Genomic DNA, 22,980 nt, shown 5'->3' with positions numbered 1-22,980 from the left:
CACCTGCCGCGCCGCCTGACAGCTGAGCTAATCAGCCATGCAGAGAGAAGCACATGGAGACAAACAGCAGACCCAGCAAGTTCTTCCTCATAAACACACTCATTCTCAATCACAGTGTTTCATTATCTCTCCTTCTCATTAAAATCTCTAGGTGCCATTCACTAGCCGTGCATTTATTCATCTCACCAAACAGCACATGCACACACTTTCATACGGGCACATAGACAACAAGAGGAACAACAAACAGGTCATTAGGTAAAAAATAAAAATATCCAGTCAAGATAGCAAGAGGTAAGACAACAGTAGACAATAGAAAAAAATGGTAAACATTTATTTATTCATAGTACCTATAAAAATCCTTTCAGTTTCCAGAAAAAACTCAAAAACGCTCACAATGTTTGCTGTCAATTATTGAGTCATATACAGATTATTCATATACAAATATTAAAATTCAGTCATATACATGTATACATTTCTTTTAAATCATGTCAGGCTAGAACATTTATAAAAGTGAATGCTAGCATTAAAGATTTGGAACACTTGTAAATATTGTAAGAATTTTGGTCAAGTTAGCATGTTAGCTACTAAGGTAACATCATCAGCAAACATTATAAAGACTAGATTCTGAAATTATTCTACAAACGGTAAACAGAATATAGGTTTAGGCTACATCTATAGAACAAATAAAACGTATTTTAAATATTTTTACAATTTTGTCGTATCGCTCTCATCATCGTAAGATCGAAATCGTAAGTCAAACCATCATAACTCGGGGACCATCAGTATACATTTGCAAGAGTGGACAAATTAGATCATACAGTATATCCTGGGTACCAAGGAACATTTAATTAACTTGAACAGACCCCAAAAATTGATAAAACAGGCAAATGCAAAACTTATATAATTATATAAGAAATATTTTGCACAAATATAATAAACACCAACAGGACATGAAAGAGAACCACAGCTATCTTAAAGCCATCTCTTCCAGGAATGTTCAAGAATTTCTGGCTTATTTTACAGAATATATATTTATGCCCATGAGCTTTTAAGCTTCCATACTCTTAGGTAGTCACATTGATACTTTCAGTTGCCTGGTGGGTTTGCTGGTGATTTGAAAGTGTAAAAAGGCTCAAATTGGGTAATGCTTCAGTTTAGTGAATAGCATAATTAGCAGCTGTTTTAAAACATAAATAAATAAATAAATATTTTTATATATTTTATATATATATATATATATATATATATATATATATATATATATATATATATATATATATATATATTGAATATGCCTGGCATGCAACTTCAATTAAACTTTTACCCAATGTGGCTCAACCATGTGAATGAGATCAACCCTGCTGATATAATGAAAGGAGCTAAGCGTCCTGAACATTGAATGGAGACATCGCTATGGCAACAGGCTTTATTGCGGCAGGATGCAAGACTGGACAATAGCTAGCGGCTGATTTTCCCACCGATTTCCCACCATCACTTTATTCCTCTCTGGACTTGGGGACCATGACAAAGCACATTACTAATGTTCTTTGATTAAATGCATAAATACATTGAATTACAATGAGAAGTTTAAAGGAAGAAGCACTGACTGAAGAGAACAGTGGTAGCGGTGTGTCTCTATGAACACACAGCTTATCACATACAACATACCATAAAAAACAAACAAACCACCTGGCATCAAAGCGAAGATCACAATCCAACAGCAGCAGAACTGTTTTCAGTGTAGAATAATCACTATTGTTCTTTCCAGGCGCATTCAGTTTCTATGGTTTCACTTTCAAACACACAAATCATTCAGCCGCACTCGATTACGCAATGCAGCCAAACCGTACTATTTAAATATGCTCAAGATGTGCAGTGACCAGAACAAGAATTGTTGTTGATTCAGTGCATATTTAGATCAAAAACTACATAGCTGTCTATGTTCTGGTGTTCTAGTCAGAGACCTTTATTATTACAGTGGTCCTCAAACATTTTTGTGCTAAATAGAGACCCTTTAAAAATTAAATTCATGGACCCACTGAGTCAAGATTTTAAATTTAATGTGTGGACAACACATAAGGTACAAGCTGACATAGGATTTTTGAGTTATTGAGGTTTGGGTTAAATTGTTATATTAAAAATGCTTAATTATTATATTTTAAAAAGCCTAAAAGTTTCAGATAAGAGATTCCAGACTAGAGATTCCAAAGATTCGAAGTAAAAAAAAAAGAAAAAAATATAAATTATATAAATAACAATCCAATATTTTATTTTATATATATATATATATATATATATATATATATATATATATATATATATATATATATATATGGTGTAAAAACTTGTAATAGAAATGAAGGAAACAAGTGCGAACAGCTACAAAAATACGACAATACAGGAACTACACACAATAGGCAATAATCAACCATGCTGCATTTTGGGGAGTAGAGTGGAGTCAATAATCAACACTGAGTCAGGTGTCAATCATCATCAATATCCAATAATATCATGCTATCACCCAGGTCTAGAAAGCACTGCTTCACTATTTTCAATACATCTGATGTTAACGATCTTTTAAGGGTTAATGAATTAATCACTACTCAGAAAACAACTCTTTTTTGACATGCTATTTATATGATATTATTAAAAAATTCCTGCTGTTGCTCAGGTGTTCACTTAGTGATGGGCAAAGCTGCCCTATTTCGTGCACCAAATACACAACCCTTGGATTAGAGCTAAAAATATTTTTCCATTTTCCTGCTTCACCTTCTGTGAAGAAATAAAATGCTGCCGTCTTCCCCACAATGCACTGCCACCAATATACCGATTTTATGCCCCAATAAACCCAACAGGTTTTATCAGTAGGGAAGGAGTGAATAACCAGCAAGTAGTGCAATGCTTTTCTTTAAGCTGAGGTAATAAAACAGCCATTGTGGAGTATGTAAAGTGCATTTCATGCAAAAATTTAGATTAATGTCATTACGTTTCGCTCGACTTTTGTACAATATCCCGATATCAAAAATGCATTGTGTGAAGAGGTCATAAAAACTGACAAGCACTTCAAAATAAACCCGTCGGGTATCTCCATCTTTCTCTCTCCTGTTAGTTGTTTTAGTGGAGAACATAATTCAAATGCCAGGGGAGCAAAGAGCAAAGGACTAAAATGAAAGTTACTGCTGCCTTAACAGCCATAAAAAGAGATCTGCTTCTGATACGGCCCATTAATCTACAGATGATACTTGGAGCCAGGGCACTGTGAGGAAGGCAGTCGCAGCTGAAATAGTCAGCGTATAGCAAAAAACTTCAAAAGCGCACAGATTCAAAGACCGAGACAAAATAATCCAGAATCACAAACAAAATACACAAATAATAACTAATGAGTGAAGATGCTTCCAGGTGAGTTGAAGGAATGACAACATGAAGCAACTTCCTAATTTCCATTCTTAATCTGGATCACGTATTAAAAAAAAAAAAAAAATATATATATATATATATATATATATATATATATATATATATATATATATATATATATATATATACAAAAATTTAAATAAAAAAAATTCAAGACCTGGCTGACACTGATTTTGAAACCAGATCCAAGAGAAAAAAATTTGAAAAACTGGTGAGTATTTTAACTGGAACGGTGACTTAATTGTGAAATCAGTGTTTGACTAAACTGTCAGAATGTACAGTCAACTACATAGAGGTTAGTTACTTTATATTTGTATGTATGGGTGGTCCCAAAGTTACGATGGTCCAACTTCCGGTTGTTACAATCTTACAATAATGATATGAAGAAAATTGTAAAGGTATTGGCATGTTAATTTTCGCCCGACATGTTGGGACGGTGCCAGGATGTAGGATTTTTACGTCTGGTTATAAAGAATCTCTTGCTTCAAGATTTACCCTCATGCTTCTAGAAAGTTGAAAAATCAATGCCTAGGGACACTAAAACTGCTCTGGTTGCTGATGGCAGTCTACACCTTACTAATGCGCTGCATATTCACAGTCAGTTATCAGTGGTTAATTTACACTGTAAAGGAAAAGGGAGCAGTACATGCTGGGAGTAACTCACCTGCACACGAGGGTGGCGATGATGACACACCAGGCTGTGCAACAGCAGTCAGCGTTAGGCTGCTCGCTGCTCTTCTTGCGGCAACAGCAAAGCCAGAAGGAGTAAAAGAGGAGGAATAGAAGGTCCAGTGCCAGGCAGGCTAGTGCGACCGCTCCAAGCAGCAGAATGGACTGTAGGACAACAGAAGAAATGAAGCAAACAGATTAGCCTGAGATCTTAGTGTACATCACATGGGTTGATCTATGAATGTGCTGAACAGTCTGACGTAGCAGAGCAAACAGATGGAAGAATGAGTAAAGCGCCTAACACAAATAGGACTGTATGAATGCATTGCTTATTTCTGGATTATAGACCATGTTTTTGCACAATCTGTCAGATCTTCATTCAATCGGTTTGCAAATTCACCAAAACACTGGCAAAGAAAACTTCAGCAAATTTGCACTTACATTAAATACTGACTATATCGAACTATAAAGGTCTCATATAATCCATTAAAATTAAGTCTGCATGTAATTAAGATGCTTAAATAAAAGTCTATATACTTTGTCTAGAACAATTTAAAAAAACATGCACATTCGTACTAGCAGTGAGCTGCTTTTGTCACAAAGATCTGGCAACCCAGGAATGACTTGTAAGTTCTATTTCTGCATTTTGACATTTTACCTAAAACAAAGCATTACTCATCAAATGTGCCCTTTCATGATATATGTCTTGCGTATGCATTGTGTAACACTGATGACACTTGATCTAAAAGTCTTACTGAAGCAACGTCCTTCCACAGAAGCACATATTCAATTTTAGGCACTTTTTGTTTTACTAATCATCCAAAAAAACAAGGATGCTGACATGCAAGACCTAAGAAGCCTTTTGAATTGAAATACAGAACCATAAAGATTGTACTTGATTTGTCTTCTATCGATCTAGACTTTCAGTCTGTTGAAACCAAAGTTTGGGTAAGTCCACTAGAGTTTAGTTGGCCACCAAGACCATAACCCACGCTAATCTTAACATTTTCATGTGCCATTTAGTCTAAAACTAAATAAATAGTTCTGTAATTACAACCTTGTTAATAGTTGTTGACTGTTGTAAGTGGTATGAATAATTCTCATCACTGCACATAATGAGTAATTATTCCAAGGTGTCAGACCAGTCTGTTGTAATCATTCTAGCACCTTAATACTGAAAGCCACAAATTCTTTAAAAGACCATTGTTTATAAATGAAGCCCACAGTCACTGCACAGCATGGTGTAGAGAGAACAGACTTGGCTTCAAGTCAGATCTGTTTATCTCACACCCATAGAACTTCTGTAGTCATGTGAGGTTTTCAAGTCTCACAAAACCATAGTCTCATCCTTGTTCCTTTCAACTGGTGCCAATCTGTCCATCAAACTCATTAAGAGACCAGAAGCAACTATATGCACAGGCATATCTGCTTGAACGTGCCAGACTGCAGAACCTTAGGAGTGAACAAGCAAAAACAAGCTTTGGGGTTCATATCACTCGCAGAGAGCGAAATGAAGATCTGTGGTCGCCTGTGTTTTCAAAGTGAAACCAAGATGATTAAGCAGAGATAAAGTATCCTGCTGAGGAGTTAATCAAGTCACCCCACATCTACCTATAAGCTGAATCAAATAAACAAACAGCTAATGCAATCGTATAACTCAATAAGCCCTCCCTTGGGCTTAGCGGTGTCAGGTACATTCTTTCATAGATGTGTATCACAAACCGTCTAGGTTAATGCAAAAAAGATTTGACTTCATTTTTAAATACACTGCAATTACCAGAACGGTCAACGGATATGATTGTGGTGAAATGGAATGTGGTTTGTGCTCCATCTCATCCTTTTATGAGAAAGGATTTGAGGGGGAAAAAAAAATCCATTATCTGATTTCTAGAGCATTTAAAGAAAGACATACAAATCATTCTTAAACAAGAATTTAGCTCAGTTCCCAGTGGAAAATGCTAAACATGGATCTAAATGTGCCCTTTGCCTTCATGCATTAGATAGTGAAAAATATACAGCATTCGAACAGATACAGATTTTTCAACAGTAGCACTTAAATGTGGAGGAGTTAAAACTTTTCCGTGACAAAAATACAGTACTTTATACCCTTATCTTTAAACAACTATTTGTGGCAAGTTTCCATGTTGCATGAATACCTTGTAAATCTATATCTTTGACAAAACTCTGTTTCTTTCCTCCATCCTACACCATAGGACATCCTGTAGAGGTCCAAGTTCCTGTTGTGGCAGGGCCTGGTCATATTAAAGCACCTGCTGCTTTCTTGTCTTAATGCTCACTGGCTTTTCTACATGCGTTCGATTCCTCTTCTACCCATTCAGCAAGCCATATTAGTCCGGGAGCTAAAAAAATCTATGCCATTTCCTTCAAACCTGCATGAAGTTTTATTGATGACATCAAAGTTGACACAGCTGATGTCGCCTTATTTGTTTAAATTAGCCAAGGAAACCCTCTAAATGGCATTTTGACCATCTCCACTGACCACTTCTGATTTCATACATTATGCCTGCCATCCTGTTAAAATGTACCAGGCACACCTAGAAGTCCAGGTAAACAGAGATCACCTTTACCCATCAGATTAGCAGTTAATTTGACATGGTAACATGCAGCTGAAGGTTATGAGCCTGCCATGGCAAAGGAAAGGAAATCTGATTGTGACTGGGCTTGCCAAGTAAAACACATGGGTAAAAAGGGGTTGAAAACTGTAGTTGAAAGCATGTTTAATTCTAGTCATCCATGTCCAACTGTGAGATAAGTCAGGAAATAAAGAGCTGCTCTGGTGACTGAATATCTGAACAGGACAAGACAGGACATCAAGAAGTATCCATCAACAGCTACAGAAAAAGTTATGACAGAAGAGGTGAAAGTCTTGTCTCCTCTGTTTAAAAAGTCATTACAAATCAATACCAAGTTATTTTGACTGATCACCTTCATAACAAAAGAAAACCTTTCTATCCTAAAAAGAGTTGTTTCTTTCAGGATGAACCTGCCTCAATTCACATGAATGGGTAGGAAAAGGTGTTGCCACTGCCACGACCATCACTGTCAGAGTCCTTTAAATCTTCAACCAATTCAGCACATAAACAATATTGGCGGTAATAAGCTCTGTTGGAAGAATGGGGGTCCAGCTCCAGAAAGGTGTAGGATCCATAGCATTGAAAATAAAGAAACTGCTATTTGCACCCAGACTAGCCATGGTTGATTATAAGAATGTATCTGTTATATCTCATTGAACCATTTTAAATAAAAATGTGATTACAACTAGATGTGGGAATGTTTCGTTTCATATTGTACTTGAAGATATTCTTAATGCCATACCATTTCATTACACAATTGCACTGAACTTTACTGCAACACTTAAAACCTGGACTAAAATTAAACTTGGTAGAATTTACTTAAATCAATTCAGGTGGTTCTAAAACACATGCTAGTCAGACTCATTGTGAGAAGGCTGTAAGAGGAAGGACAATGAAAGGTTATTCCTGGGAGAAAAGCCAGCAAGCACTTAGAATATGATTCATCTGTGTTTAAAGAGTAATAGATCCCGTCAGAACTGCATTGCTGGAATGCATAGCTTTATTAACTAGGCCTTCAGAATCAATTAGCTAAATGCAAGTTAGTGTTAAATGAAGTATAAAAATGATGTAAATATCTCATATACTGAAAATCAGTCCTGGGTATGAAAAATTGGTACCTAAAAGCACAAACCTAAATATTTTAGTACTAACAGTCACTGAAATGTAAAAATTCAGTGTCTATTTTTGATACTTCAGACAAAAATAAGCAGATTCTCAACCCTAAAAGTTTACCAAGTTGGAATTTCTGATATTTAGTCTACATTGTTAGCAGCTAGCATCTACTTGTGCAATACTGCAATCATCTGGTTTTGCTGAATATACAACAATATACAAAAGGTACAACTGTGTTTTGGTTTCAGGAGGCATTCAAACGTATCAGTATAACCTTAATATTCCATAATTGATATTTTGAACACAGTATGAACAAAGAGTCTGTTTAGGTGCATAGGTATTAAACTTTATTGATACCCCAAAGAAAAATGCTTTAAAAAAAACAATTCCCAGCTTGTTAGGCAGTTGAGGTCAAAGTGTGGGGCAGAGATGATACAATGCCCCTGGAGCAGAAAGATGTTTGGGCCTTCAAGGACCAAACAGTGGCAGCTCAGTTTAAACATGAACTTTTGAAATTCTGATAAGTAACCCAGAGCCATAACCATTGAACCACTACATTGTTCTTGTATCCCAGAAGTCTATAAAATGGAAATAAAATAAAACAGTAAGAGTTTTTATTCTTTCTGTGCAGCCCGGAGCAAATGATCCATGACCTGGTACTTGTCCACAGCCTGGTACCAGGACCCCTAGGTTACAGGAAAAATAGGCATTTTTGATGCACAGCATAACCAAACAATTTAGTAGTGTAGTGTACTAACTGATATCAACTACTATATAATTAGTAGTTAGAAATGACTACTTTGAACAAAAGACCCCCCCTTTTTTATTTCCATGAACCTAGAAGAGAGACTTTGTGGCAATTAGCAAGATTACAATCCTGCCACATCTCCCTCTTTTTTCTGTGGTTCACTGTTTAAAGACGGGAAGTGTCCCAGACCCTGCTCCACTAAACAGAGGTAATCTCGTGAAGATTATCTTAATAGGCCTACTCCTTCCTCATTCTGAATGTGGTCCCCAACAGCACAGCTTCTCCTAAAAATAACATGCCTACAGAGAGAAAAGGCCAACAGATTTGTGGATGTGAGCTCTTTCTCATGTTTAAAGGCACAAATGCTGCTTGTAACTCTTGCACGTTTAGCTGAGCACAGATGGTAGCGATCTGATATGTAGTATCTGGGGCTGATACAAGAACAAAATGGTGCCTAGAATAGAGCCTTTATAAAATGGCAAAAACTGAAACTGTATTTGCAAAAGAAATGTATTATCCGAACTTTACATTTGCAAATAGAAATATAAATTTTTATCTTAATTGAAATAGATGATCAATTATATATTTTATACTTTATTATATTTACACTGCAAGTTTCATTTGTGTAAAGGCAAACTGAGTTCGATCTTCATTTTCAGTTCTGATTTTTACTAAAGATTAAAAAAAATACTGTACAAATACAACTGAGTTCCTGTAACTCGACTCGAATAGTTTAGACTGATTGAATTGAACTGCATGATTGAATAAAGTAAACTCAGTGACCTTTCTAGACCTAATCTCAGCAAGGTAGCACACAATGGTGCCAAATGGGTGAAACTACCTAAAACCTAAAACAGAGCAGCTCAGAAAACAAAAATGGTCACTTCACTTCGTATGACAAAAATAAATATAAAAAATATGCAACAGCGAACAAACTTGAAAATCTTCAGGTCTGTGGAATTGCTGACATGCAGTGGAAAATAAAAATGGCTGAACCTTATCTTGTGTGGAAAGACACTGTTCATTAATGGGAAGTATAAAACATGCTGACTGAGGACTTCACAGACTGCATGTGATGTCCTCATCTTCCACTGGCATCTTTCACCAAATGACTGGAAAAATGAAAATTCCTTTGGCAGTACTTCTCACTTAATACATTAACCAGACACAACTTTACCTTTAATGTAGAGTTGCATGACATCATGAGAAGCTGGTTTAAAATGTTTCACAGAAGCCTTTAAAGCAGTTAACATCATCTCTTCGGTTCCATTTTGTCATTGTGTGAAAAAGGAGACCAACAATGAACAAATTTAATTCAGTGAATGAAATTCAGTCAATTTTCCAGAGACTCCAAAGCAAATCAAAGGGCAAAGATAGACTTTATTTTCTGCAAATCCTGCTCAAAAATCCACAATGAACCAAACGCAAATCCCTTGCAGTTTCGTATTATGTGTAGGAAAGACACATGATTTTTCCAAAGCTAAATTTTGGCCAGCCTTTGATTTTATGAACTTGAATTTGATTATGAATCCTTTTACTAAAAAGTTTTGGGAAAAGTTTATTTAAAAATTTCCATCACTTTGTTTGGTCAGTATAAACAAACTCTAAAGATCCAAAAAAAGATCCAACCCTTTCTACTTGAGTATCGTTCAATTTCCTCTGATTCATTGGGTTTCAAAAATGCATTCATGTATAAAAGTTGTGTTTAACCTAAGTTTGAGATTTTTTTTTTTTTTTTTTAAGCCTTTGAACACGACGGGAGTACACCTGACCACACACGTGCACAAATGATGATGCAAAACATCTTAGAAATCTCTAACACGGTTGACCTGTTTAAATTTTACTGAGGCTAATAAACCCCCCTTAGCTAATAAATTGTGGCCATTAAAGAAGGCATTCTCAACCAGCAGCACCTTTGAAATTCTCTAGTGTAATCCAATGCTAAGGGAGTCATGTGACAATTTATTTGCAGTATTCTGCTGAGAGAAACAGCTTGTGTTTCCTGTCTGGCTCAACGACGAGACCGCCTCGTCAGCCTCGCCACGCCAACAAACTGACAGAACAGATTAGCAACAGCCAAGCTTTTGGTTTATGCATCTCAAACGGCATTCCCATGAGTGACGCACTGGAACAGCTCAAATCATCTTTCAAGCCCATACACACATTATCTTTTGTTTCATGGTTTGTTCTTAGATAAAGTCTGGGTTCTTAGCGAAAGTCAAATCGATTTTGAATAACATAATTTACTAGTCACATGCTGCTGCTATTTGTTGTCTTTGATTTCCTTAACAGAGGCAACTGACAAAGCAACATCTGAATCTGTATTTTATTAAATTTTTTATTCTATGCAAATGGCAAAGAACTTATTCAAACATTTTGCTTAAACCAAATGAATGGTTTCTTTACTTTTGATACTGCATATTTAGTGCCAAATACCTAGCTTCATTTCCTGTTTAATGCTAAATAGACAAATGCGCACATATAGATTCATGGATTCCTGTTTCCTTCACTTGTTAAATGTGTTCAACATTACAAATAAAAAAAAAAACATTACGATCATCTGGGTCTCTGGGGGACAGTACGTAGTTAGTGCGTGCATCTTACCTACCAAAGAATCTGCGACAAGTTACCTGGATTTCCCTTTGAGTCTGGTTCCTCTCAAGGTTTCTTCCTTATACCATCTCTGGGAGTTTTTTCCTTGCCCCTGTCACCACTGGCTTGCTGATTAGAGATAAACTTGTATGGACTGATTCATAAATGGAAAAAACAAACTAGGTGTATATATGCGCTATATGCTAATTCAAGTGCACAAAATACAGCTACAAAAAAAAAGCAACATTTTTGTTGCCTAGAAACATTTTAGAAACTTCTCTGGCATACAACAGTACGTCCACAATGAGGCCCCAGGTCCTCTTCTAAACCCCCTTTGCTTCAGAAGCACTTTGTGCCTTGGGACTCCAGTGCAAAACACCAAGCCTGGAGCTGTCACAGAGTAGCGCCAGCTCCCCCACAGTGAGTATAGGGAGTGGGTGTGGGAGTGGAAAAACATGTATGGTTTCAGCTCCAACAGGAAAGTAGTGCTGTTCACTTGGAAAGGTGCCTATTACAGGCTTTGAAAGGAAAGATAGCATTACTGGGGAGAGCAGTGTTTTAGAGCACTGATGGTGTGCAGTAAGGAAAGCACATGCCAACCTTAACTTGTGGAAAGTACCTGAGGCTTTACAGGTCAGACAGCTAAAAAAAAACAGCATAGTAATCAGTGCAAAAAAGTGTCTTGCTTTGCTAAGGCTTTACCTGCTGGGAATGCAACAAAGTGGATCTTTTTAATGGCATGAGTAGTATGATTTAGTAACAAAAGATTACTAGTCAAATGGTAGAGACGACTATTAATTTTTTATGTCCATTACCGATACAAGTTTCAAGAGACAAATCATGATGTCATGAGGCAAGTCTCTCAACATTTATGCAAAATAGCCACTGACATGGTAAAGCAAAAATTTCCAAATCATCGACCCGAGCGATTCCTTGATCTATCGATCATTCGATACAACATTTTTTGTCCATTACTATTTATGCAATTTTAGCTCCAATATACTCTTGTATATACTATGTACTGACATTAAAACAAGCGTCTCTGAAAAGTTGTACAGTTAGCGTTGCATAATGTTATCTTCCAGATGGCCTCAGTCCCACAGTCAAACATGAAGGTGGAAAGGGAAGGTTGGAGGCTCATTCTTGGTGAAATAACTACTGAACAAACATGGCTACCATTCCATAATTTTACACCACGCAATTCAGTCTGGACTGTTGCTAATTGGAACAAACCTTACTATACAACAAGACAGCCACGCGCAGTATATGTTTAAGCTCTGGAAGTTATATTCAGAGAGCAAACAGTCAGCTGGAGTGTTATCCATCAAGGAATAGCCTGCCCAGTCACCTCAACCAAATCCTATTGAACTGCTCTGTGATGAACTGGATCACAAGGTCAGAAAAAAAGGTTTTTACAGAACTTTACTTTGGAAAGTTTTTACAGAAGACATGGCAAATATTTTAGCTGAATGTTTGAGAATGAGAACTGACTGTCTGGATGCAAAGAGTGTATAAACCTGTTATTCATGCAACAGGAATCTTTTTGTAATGAAAAAGTCTGTGCAATTATATACTTGTTTGGTCAAAGTAACTCTCCATACTATTCAAATACATAGTTTGTTAAATATATAAACAGAAGGAAAACAATAAAATACTAGGTGTTTCCAAACTCTTGACAGGCACTGTATATATTTCAGTTCTATGTACCCAAATACATCCTAAATAAATACAAAATACATGTATATGCAAAAAATGAAAGTCGTGTAATCTCACATCAAAAGATCAGATGAGCGCTGAACTAATGCAAACAGAACAACATATGGGGACAAAATTGGTGGGTGTAATTACAGACATGAGAAAGTGGGACAGTAAACATTTACCAAACGTCTGTTTATTCCTAGGATAATTTCCGTACAAACACTTTGATCCGCACAGTTAGGATGGTTTTGCAGATTGTGGTCATTAACACAGTTTACAAACTACAGAGACTGGACTGGTCAACTTTTATTCTTCTTTTTTCGGCTTCTCCCATTAAGGGTCGCCACAATGGATCATTCGTCTCCATACCCCCCATCCTCTACATCTGCCTCTTTTAAACCAACCACCTGCATGTCTTCCCTCACCACATACATAAACCTTCTCCTTGGTCTTCCTTTTTTCTCCTTCCTGGTGGCTTCATCCTCAGCATTCTCCTATTAATATATACCCCATGTCCCTCCTCTGCACATGTCCAAACCATCTTAATCTCGCGTCCCTCACCTTGTCTCCAAAACGTCCTACATGCACTGTCCCTCTCAAAAAACTTGTTTCTAATCCTGTCCATTGTCGTCACTCTCACATAAAGAACCTCAACATCTCAGCTCTGCTACCTCCAGCTCCACCTCCTGTCTTTTACTCAATGCAACTGTCTCTAAACCATACAACATCGCAGGTCTCACCACAGTCCTATAAACTTTCCCTTCCACTCTTACAGATACTCTTCTATCACAAATCACTCCAGCCACTCTTCTCCACCCACTCCACCCTGCCTGCACTCTGTCAGGGTGTCAGCTTTTAAAAGCTGGTCAGCTTTTAATGTTCTTCTAAAGAACATGCAGAAGTACTAATGTGTTGTTTGAATGAGAAAATTGGTTTAGAAGCATATCCATGCACAAAACAGATTCATTATTAATCTACTTTTGCTCGTGTCCCTTTACTTTGGGTTATTAAGATAGAGTCTATGCTTAATGAAATTTAATTAAAGATTTAAAAACACTATTTCATTTTTTTTTTTTATTGTTGATATGACACATTTTAACTGTGGTTAAGATGTTACACTTCTGATCGAAATTTGTGAATTTAAATCCCAGCACCACCAAGCCGCCATAGCTGCTTGGTTATATAAAATGAGAATTCAGACGTTTGGCCAATGCCTTACATCTAAACGTTAAGCAGCCGTTTCAAATTGTGACGTGTGCAATGACATCATATTCACAATGACAGTCAAAACAACAGACTTTTTCAACAGAAAGTGCTGACTATGTAAGAAATAACAGGCTACAATAACACATACTGGGGTGACATGAAACATGATGTGTATCAGAACAGTCATTCATCACTTCATCCCCATATGTTACACACACTATTGCTGCTGTATATTGTACAAAATCAAAGTAACCTCTATCTTACGTGACGCACAATACTGCTATTTGCTCTACCATGCACTCTCACACTTTATGTACATTACTGATCATTCATATACTCTGTATATTGTGTTCTATCAATACTCGTTTTGTCTGTATTGTCTTGTATATTCTAAGCAAAATGTATAGTGTTATTTATGTCTGTATTTTGAGTCATCAACATCTGGAACCAAATTCCTTATGCTGTTAACACGCTTGACCAATAAACATGATTCTGATTCTAAATAAGGGAGTGCATTATTTTCGTATAACAGCACAGTCTGGATTTTTCTGCTTATAAGACATGGATTTCCCACTGATTACAAAATTTGATTTATTAATAATCATCACATCACACATTTTGAGGTCTAATAGTCAACATATTAGTTCTTGATATCATTTGTTATAGTACTGATAAGGAAGATTCCACTGAGGTCTGAATCTCTGCTTTCTTTCTCTCTCAATCACTCTCACTCAATATCACTCTTTCAGGAAAAAAAACACAGCTTATCATTTTAACAAAAATTTGGAAAGTGTCATTTCTCTTCCTTAAAGACTTTCCTGTTCACTGTCCACTTCTAGTTTGTTTATTATTCATTTTCAATTAAAACCGTGTCTTGCTATACCTAACAAATGGATTTAAAAAAGGGTTGCATATTTAGTGATTATCAAAGGAGTTGAATGCAATCAACATTCCCAACACTGGAGCTATTTTGTATTAGTTATTGTTCTAGCTGTTATATTCAGTAGTCACCAGGAGCACGTTTTCTTTCTTTCTTGAAGTTAATAAGACATAAAAACCCTGCAGCTTGTCATGTTACTAAGAAACTGAAAATCTGGGGGGAAAAAAAAAGATCAAATGTAAATAATTGCGTGGCGAAAATATTCACACAAAATTAAGCCGTTTTAAAAAAGTGAGATTAATAAATTAAAATAGGGAATCATTGCCATGTTGCTGTTGTGCAGGAAAAATATCATGTCCAGCATACAAACTAAACAAATACTCACTTATTTGTGAATCAATTTTTACTTCTTTATTTATCTATAATCCACACAATATAGACAAATGTTTGAGGACAACTAACAATAAGATAAGATGTTGAAAAGCACATACCAATTTGGCATGTTGTCCCCATTTGCTGTTATAATACCCTCTGCTTGTCTGGGAAGATGATCCAATAAATTGTGAAGTGTGAAGGTTTGTGTTCATTCAGCCACAAGGGTGTTAGTAAAATCATGTAGGATGAGGAGGCATGGGGATCATCGTCATGCCGAAACAGGTTTGGGTCTCCTAGTTCAAGTGAAGGGCAAATGAAGACATCCCGCTCAGTTGTATGCTTCCAATGTTGTGGTAACGATTTGGAAAAGAACCCCATATGGCTAGAAAAGATATGCGTTCCAATATTTTTGTTCATATAAAGTATTTCTCCCCTTAAATAACCGCTTCAGAAAAGTACTTAGTGTGAACCAACTTTAAGTCTAAACAAAGAGAATACCCAAAACCTCATCATCTTCGTGATCCAAAATTGAATATTGACGCAAAGTTATTAATAATGAACACAAATCTATAGCCGTACACTCAAAGTCACGGCTGCCACTACGTTCTTTCATTAGGCCTCGGAACTACGTTTCTCATCCATTTCTTTTTTGTTTGCGTCGAAATGGAAAGTAGGACAAAGTTCATACTTAAGAGCGTCTAGATAACCATTCTGAGGAAAAAGGATTAACTTGATGTGGTTAAGGGTTAGATTTGAGCTGATGCAGGAGTGGCATGCTGTGGAAGAAAGGCCGGTCCTCCCTTCCCCCCCAGCCTCTGATGTGCTGTGTGAATGAATGCTAATGGAGGACAGCAAATCTAAATCAAAGTAGTTATGCATTTACACTAGCCCAGGCCACACAGTCTCTTTTTTGTTATTGGATTTGTAAGCAAGCAACAAGCTTAGCACTTTTTTTTAACTTTGTCATATCTCTTAAAAAGAAAACGAGTCATTTTAGTACCATACGCCACGATCAAAATAGTGCAAACGTACTCAGCGTATGAGTAACTGACTGTGTTAATGCTGAATAAACGCAAATGCCCAGAAAACGAGTGACGCATCATGGCCTAAAAAAAACATAAGGCATGCAGACATATACTCAGCCGTGACAAGAGATGGGGTGCGGGGGGTGTCATTTGATTTGACGGACGACAAATTGTATATGCGACAGTCTATTCACACGTGTTCGATTAGGATCGTCTACTCCAAATTCAGGAAGTGATGACAAATCAAATCAAAATGGCTGCTTATAGAAGAAACAGTAAAACACAAGCATTTCTTACATATAAATAATTATACTATGGATAATATCTATGAATGCATACATCCTTTAGATTGATCAACATGTATGCTTGTTACATCAATGACTCTACATGTCATTGTTTTTAGTGTTAGCTATGCGTCACTCAACACAGCCGACTGGATTGTCACTAACAAAAGACAAACATTGAGAAGTGCAATTTTCCTCCCAGAGTCAATCGGATCTAACCTTTCCCACTGCAAACCAGTGCGTTATTAGTTCCTCATTCTATCATTTCAAAAGTGAAAATGAGCAGGATTTCTGTATGGCCGGCCTTAAACCTACTGCCACTTAGCATGATGTTTTTAGCGTTTTAGAGAAGTAGAGTTTTTCAAACCAGGCTCATCTCATCACTCCGGCTTTCCAATCACACTGAATGGACTGTCATTTAATTCTTTCTCTCCAGTTGGTCTTCAGCTGTTTCATTAGCTCTTCTATTTTTTATTTTTACATACAATTTACTGACATTCTCTCCAACTCTTTTTTCTTGGAGCTCCTTCCAACTCCACAAAAGGTTTTTTTTTTTTTTTAAGTGCTGTACAGTTAAACAAAGTCTGATTGACTCTCCAGTTCAGATCTCCACACTTCCAAAGTCAAATGCACCATTGTTCTATAATAAGGATGCATATAAGTACTTAAAGATGAACAATGATGTTTGTCCAGTTGTACACTGAGCGTACACTCATTCTTACATCCTCTTTTTTTTATTTCAGTCCTCCCCCCCCCTCCCCCTTTACTTGATCTCTTTTTAATGAAAAAAAAAACAACTAAAAGAATAAGACAAGAGATTATAAAATTCCATACAACATTGAAAACTAATCCTAGAACAGCAGTGCATTTGTTCAAGTCTTCAACTGGACAAATGGGAGGACAGACCAACACTCGCATTTACATCTGTCACTTACCCAGCATGCCTCCTGGCCTGTTTAGGACACTTGGTGTTTATTCAGGCACCACTTTGTTTTGTCAGCTGATAAGGGTGTAGTTTGTCAGCCTGAATCTCACATTAAAAAAAAAGCAAAACAGCTTTCTGACTTTCTGAGCAGAAGTTGGTGGTACCGCAACAAAAGAATATGTAAAAGCAATTTGCTTCCCAACTGCAGCATTGAATATCGAGACAGGAAGTGACCTTAGCAATCGAAGCGAACTAAAGCGGCCAAAAATATACAGTGCCAGAAAACCAAATTCGTTCTTGGAATGGTGTCATTTAAATCTATCTAGAAGCTGATTTTTTATTTTATTAAACTAAAAGCTTTTCACTGAAATGTTTATTACAGTTAAATTAATAAAATACAAACCATGTCATAAAAACAAAGCATTTTAAATATAGGTAGTAAAACATGAGTAAGCTACATAATGCTCCTAATAACTCCCAAGACTCAAAGCAGACAGAAAAAAATCGATTGTGGAATTGATCTGGACTTGAGCAGACTTAAATATTCAGTAGTAAGCATGCATTAGAACATGATTATGGCAAAAATGTATCCTAGATTAATTTTATCATCTTACCAAATGACGACACTGTAGTTATAAAAAGGAGAATTAAATAATAAAACAGTGGCAATAAAAGCAAAATGAATTGACTGCCGCTGCTGGAACACACTTTATTCTTATCTCCCAAAGTTATTACAGAGCAAATAACCTGCCACTGACATGGCCACAGCAAAACAAACAAAACAGTTATGAAGTGACTACAGAGTGAAAACGCATAGTGGTGACAAAAGCGCCACAGATTTTTTATCGTTAATGCATTTTTACCCATTGTTTATAGGCCAAAAGCTCGCAAATATATTTTGCAATAATATTTAGTCTTATTCAAGGTTCCAGTCAGAGTTCTCTTGTAAATAATGCTGCGTTCATTGTGCCGTGTAAGTGGTAATTTCCAAGTTTGCGAGTTTTGTCATTTCTCATCTTTTTGATGTGCAAAAACCATGGAGAAAATAGAGAGGAGAAAAAAAAAACATGGCTGCATTCATGAAAGAATGTAGTTTATTTAATCCATTAAAGCTCATGAAGCTGCTTTTTTTTTTTTGTGCAATTTTTACAGTTACGGGCCTCATTATAATGATTTTCGGTTCTGCTCTAAATTAATAAACTACACTGATGTTTTTAAAGAGTTGGAAATGCAGAAGCAACAACAGCGGAGAACAGCAAGAAACCTTTTCCCCCTGAAAACTGGATCTTCTCTCATCACAAAATGTACTCCTTCAACTCCTGATTATGGAAATTGTGTGTTAAAACCTTCGGTGGAATGCAGCATAAATTGCCCCTTGGTGTGAATGAGTATGTGAATGTGTGTATACATTTTTCCAGCTGAGACAGACCGGTGTCTGGTCCAGGTACTGTTCCTGTGATGGGATCTAGATACACTATATGGATTAAGACTGGGGGACACTTGATCACCATCACACTCAAATCCTCCAAGGCTCTTCTCTGTTCTGGCACCAAGGTGGTGGAATGAACTTCCCCTAGATGTCCGTACATCGGAGTCCCTGATTGTCTTCAAGCGACGACTGAAGACCTACCTCTTCCTGAAACACTTAAATTACCACATGACAACACTCCTGTAGATGAAGACATGATGTGTAAAAGTTGGCGTAAAAGAACTCGAATGTCCTGCACAGAGCCCTGACCCTAACTCCACTGACCACTTTTGGGAAGAAACTGGATAAACCCTGACCACAACCCAGACCTCCTCATCCAACATCAGCGTCATATCTCTGGTAGCTGAAATCTCCCTCAGCCTCACTCCAAAATCTGGTGGAAAGCCTTCCTAGGAAAGCGTCTCGAAAAAGCTCAGGTCGGCACGATGACCGGGTCTTTACAGGCTTTTAGATGCATAGTGGACATACCCTGGATACAAGATACAGACTGAGTAGCAGGAGGATTAGTTTGCATGCATTGCAGTAACTGATGACATCACCCTCACAGAGGACATGGAAAAAGACTCCCCCCCCCCCCCCCCCCCCAAAAAAAAAAAAAAGCAGAAGATGCATCTTGCAGCACTGACTCCAGTGTGTCCAGCAGATCTTACCTGCTGGTATGAGGAATCATCTGGCTGAAAGTCGCTGCTGATCTGCTCGAAGCGCAGGTTGACGTGAGGAAGACGGTGCAGCAGGTTGACCCACCACGGGGGCGAGTAATTTACCACGGCGGCCATTTTCGGGCAAACGGAAACCAAATGCAATGTTCAAGCAGCTTCAGAAGGTTTCTTTTAGCAATGCAAAAGACTGAAGACCGGATGTAACAATGTCTGCGATCTGCACACACACACACACGGCACGCGCCGGCTGATCTCCAGGCTCATTGGTGGAGAAATCCAGACCCTCGTGTTGTCATCCAGGAGGAATGATGTTTTGTTAGGTGTTTTTCTGGGTTCAGGGTTTCTTGTGCATCCCAGTAGATTCCACTGGCTCCCTCGGTTTGCATGCACTAGCTTTCCAGATGGCAGGAAGCTAAGCTAACTAGATCACTGCCTCCTTTTGTTGTGACCTACCGAGACTTGAGCCAGATTTTAAAGACCCTCAGCACGCGAGCAGTAAAAAAAATCCTTCTTTGTTGACAGTCGGATTAATCATTAACTAGTTGCCTGAATGTTAGATCGGGTTAATCACGGGTACAATCGGATGTTGGAGTCTGATCTGATTCCTGTGTCCTCCCGCATGCCCAAAACCAAGTCGGATCCGTCCTACACGCTTGTTTCTCCGCTCTGTTTCGCGTATCGATCTCTGGTTATGGGGTCCATCCAAAAGCCGCGCTGATCACCATGTCTCCAGTGGGAACGACCTCCGACTACTGCCACTACTGATGCCGGAGCACTGCGGAGTCCTTCTTTAGCCGAGGATCAAACCGGATTTATCACCTATTATGTATTTATTGAGTGCCGCGACCTCCAGTGGTAGAATATGAAAACAACATCAATGCTCACATGTTGCCGCTAGATGGCGCTGCACACAACTAATTATTCCTACAAACTAGTGAATAAAGTACACGGTTCCTGTATGTGAAAAACATCAATATTCCAGTGAAGTACAAGTACTTCTATTACGTCAATCAATCATAAATCAATAGTTTATTTTAGCAGCTTTAGCTTACTTGTTGCATCTTTTATAAAGAGCCTATACGTTTGTTTTGTTTTACAACAGAAGTACTAAGTAAAACAAATAGAGCATTCAAAACCAAGTATCAATCAAGAAACACAAACCCCTCTGAAACCTAAGATCTTTTAGGAATTAAAAGTCAAAGGAAAAAAAAAGTTTTTAACAAAGATGTTAAAGTAGCCAGATTTGATTAAAAGGCAAATTATATACAGTATTTGATCAGCCACAGCAAAAACTTGATCATGTCTGTTCCTGGACTCTGTCCATGAGCTGTCATAAGTCAACAAGGTATTTGGAAACGGAATTATTTAAAGCTTTATAGACAAACTCAAAAATCAGAAAAAACCTTTAACTCTGAAACGGACTGGAAGGCAGTGCAGTGATGCCAAAACTCAGATGAGTAAAAGTACTTGCTTTTAGATGCACTTAGGTATCAATATCAAAGTTCTGATCAATAACTATATTTGAATAGTTTATACAAGTCAGTGTTCCCCCAAGAGTACCTTTACCCCAAACCTTCATTTAACATAGTTTATCATGTCAAAGTGGTGAGGAACACCATGGTTTTTCTTGCAGTGATTAAAAAGTGAGACAATATGCATTAAAAAGCAGTGAAGTTAAAGTTTCCAAACATGAAAATACTCTAAAGTAAAAATCCTTGAAAAATGTTCTTTAATACAGTAATGAAAGTTTAAAATAATTATTTGTGGCTGTCCACCACTGACCATACATACATGATTGCCTAAGATTGCATAACTGAGTAGCTCAAAAGACACCCAAAGGAGAACAACTTTATTGTCATTGCATTGTACACAGCAACGAAATGCAGTTTGGCATCTACCAGAAGTGCAAAATGTAGCAGTCGAAGAGGAATGTGCAGAAGTGAAAGGTTACAAGATTACAAGGTTATGGCATTTAAGGAGTTAGCAAGCTGAATAAACAGTCTACTATATATGAATATAGAATGCATACATACATACGTTATATACACATAAATGAATGAAATGTTGGGCAGAATGTACAGTAATGATATAAAGATACATATCGATAAAATAGTGCAGATGTACTGAGGAGTAAAAAAGATATACAATGAAATATGTACATGAATAATACAGAGGTTATATACAGTGATTTGTTTTGTGTTTTGTTTTGTAGTGATCTAGCGGTGTAGTGTAGAGTTCAGTAGTGTGATGGTGGATGGAAAAAAACCTGCTGGTTCTGGTGCGTAAGTTTAATATAGATTTGAAAAATAAAATAAACATAGAATCAAAACTTAATGGCATGAATTTTATAAGATGTTTATATTATGCTCCATGTTGACAGGACTGCATTACATTCCTGTAAATCTTTGTCCTGAGTTTAAAAATGCATTGTTCACTTTTGATTGCATGCCATGAATTGTCATTTACTGTTTTTTAATGTTGTTTCTTTACATATCTGTGCTGACAGCATCCTTAGAGAAAGGAGAAAAAAACCTTTGTAAAGCTGAAATGATTAAACAAGTTTAGCAAGTTTCAGATAAATGTCAGCAACATCCCACACAAAAGTCCTGCAATTTGCCAAAGAAAAGGCAATTGGAAAAGGGAGACAGTTTTTGTATTTAAGTGATGGACCCACATTCCCGTGCACAGACACAATCTTTACAATATATTATTACAATAGAAATTATTATGCAAGTCATAGATCCTTTTTCTGTATTTAAAATCATTTATAATATAATTTAATTACATTGCTCTAAACAAGATCTTAGTGACTACTGTGTATTTTTTAAAGAAGCCCAAATTGTTCTCTCTGCTGCTTCTTGCCTGAGCATACATCTACCAAGCTAAATGCAAGAGTGAGCACTGCTTTCAAAGGATAAAGTGTGGCAGCAGTGATTAAAAATCCTGTGTAGTCTGATCAAAACACAAGCTGAGCTAGTCAGACTGGAAGAGCATGTTTGGCCGTTGGTAAGGGGTGGAAGTTTCAGAATTACTGCTACTATTAGCTCATCATAGATAAGTGCTTGCAACACAGTTCAGGGAATTTAGAAATTAAAAATGTATTTCTCTGGGTGGAAATGGAAGCTCAGTGAGTAAAATGTTGGATTTTGGCTTGGAAGGCTGTGAGATCAAATCCCAACACCACTAATCTGCTGCTCCTGTGACCCTGAGTGAGGGTCTCAACCCCCTATTGCTCAGTTGTATAAAGGAGAAAACCCATTGTTCAGGATAAGTGTGTCCATAAATGTAATTAATTTAGTCAAGAAA

At 37.1% G+C, this 22,980-nt stretch overlaps 1 protein-coding gene across 2 annotated transcripts in view; it reads right to left on the bottom strand.

Annotated features, from left to right (window-relative positions):
- ttyh3a (tweety family member 3a) overlaps window positions 1-22,626 on the bottom strand; it is a 51,331-nt gene extending 28,705 nt beyond the window's left edge. Inside the window, exons 1-2 of one of the 2 annotated variants that reach the window (XM_046834583.1) lie at window positions 19,666-22,626; window positions 4,082-4,251 (exon numbers count right to left, since the gene is read on the bottom strand). In XM_046834583.1, the coding sequence (XP_046690539.1) occupies window positions 4,082-4,251; window positions 19,666-19,791 (296 nt within the window). In that variant the 5' untranslated portion in view covers window positions 19,792-22,626. The remainder of the gene's footprint in view (window positions 1-4,081; window positions 4,252-19,665) is intronic. The other variant, XM_046834582.1, reaches the window with a different exon arrangement.
- Between the last annotated feature and the right edge of the window lie 354 nt (window positions 22,627-22,980).

Source organism: Silurus meridionalis, chromosome 22 (genome assembly GCF_014805685.1).
Source record: "Silurus meridionalis isolate SWU-2019-XX chromosome 22, ASM1480568v1, whole genome shotgun sequence".
Classification (NCBI taxonomy): Eukaryota; Metazoa; Chordata; class Actinopteri; order Siluriformes; family Siluridae; genus Silurus; species Silurus meridionalis.
The sequence above is the reverse complement of the archived record's forward strand: the minus strand, read 5'-3'. Positions and strand labels throughout refer to the sequence as shown.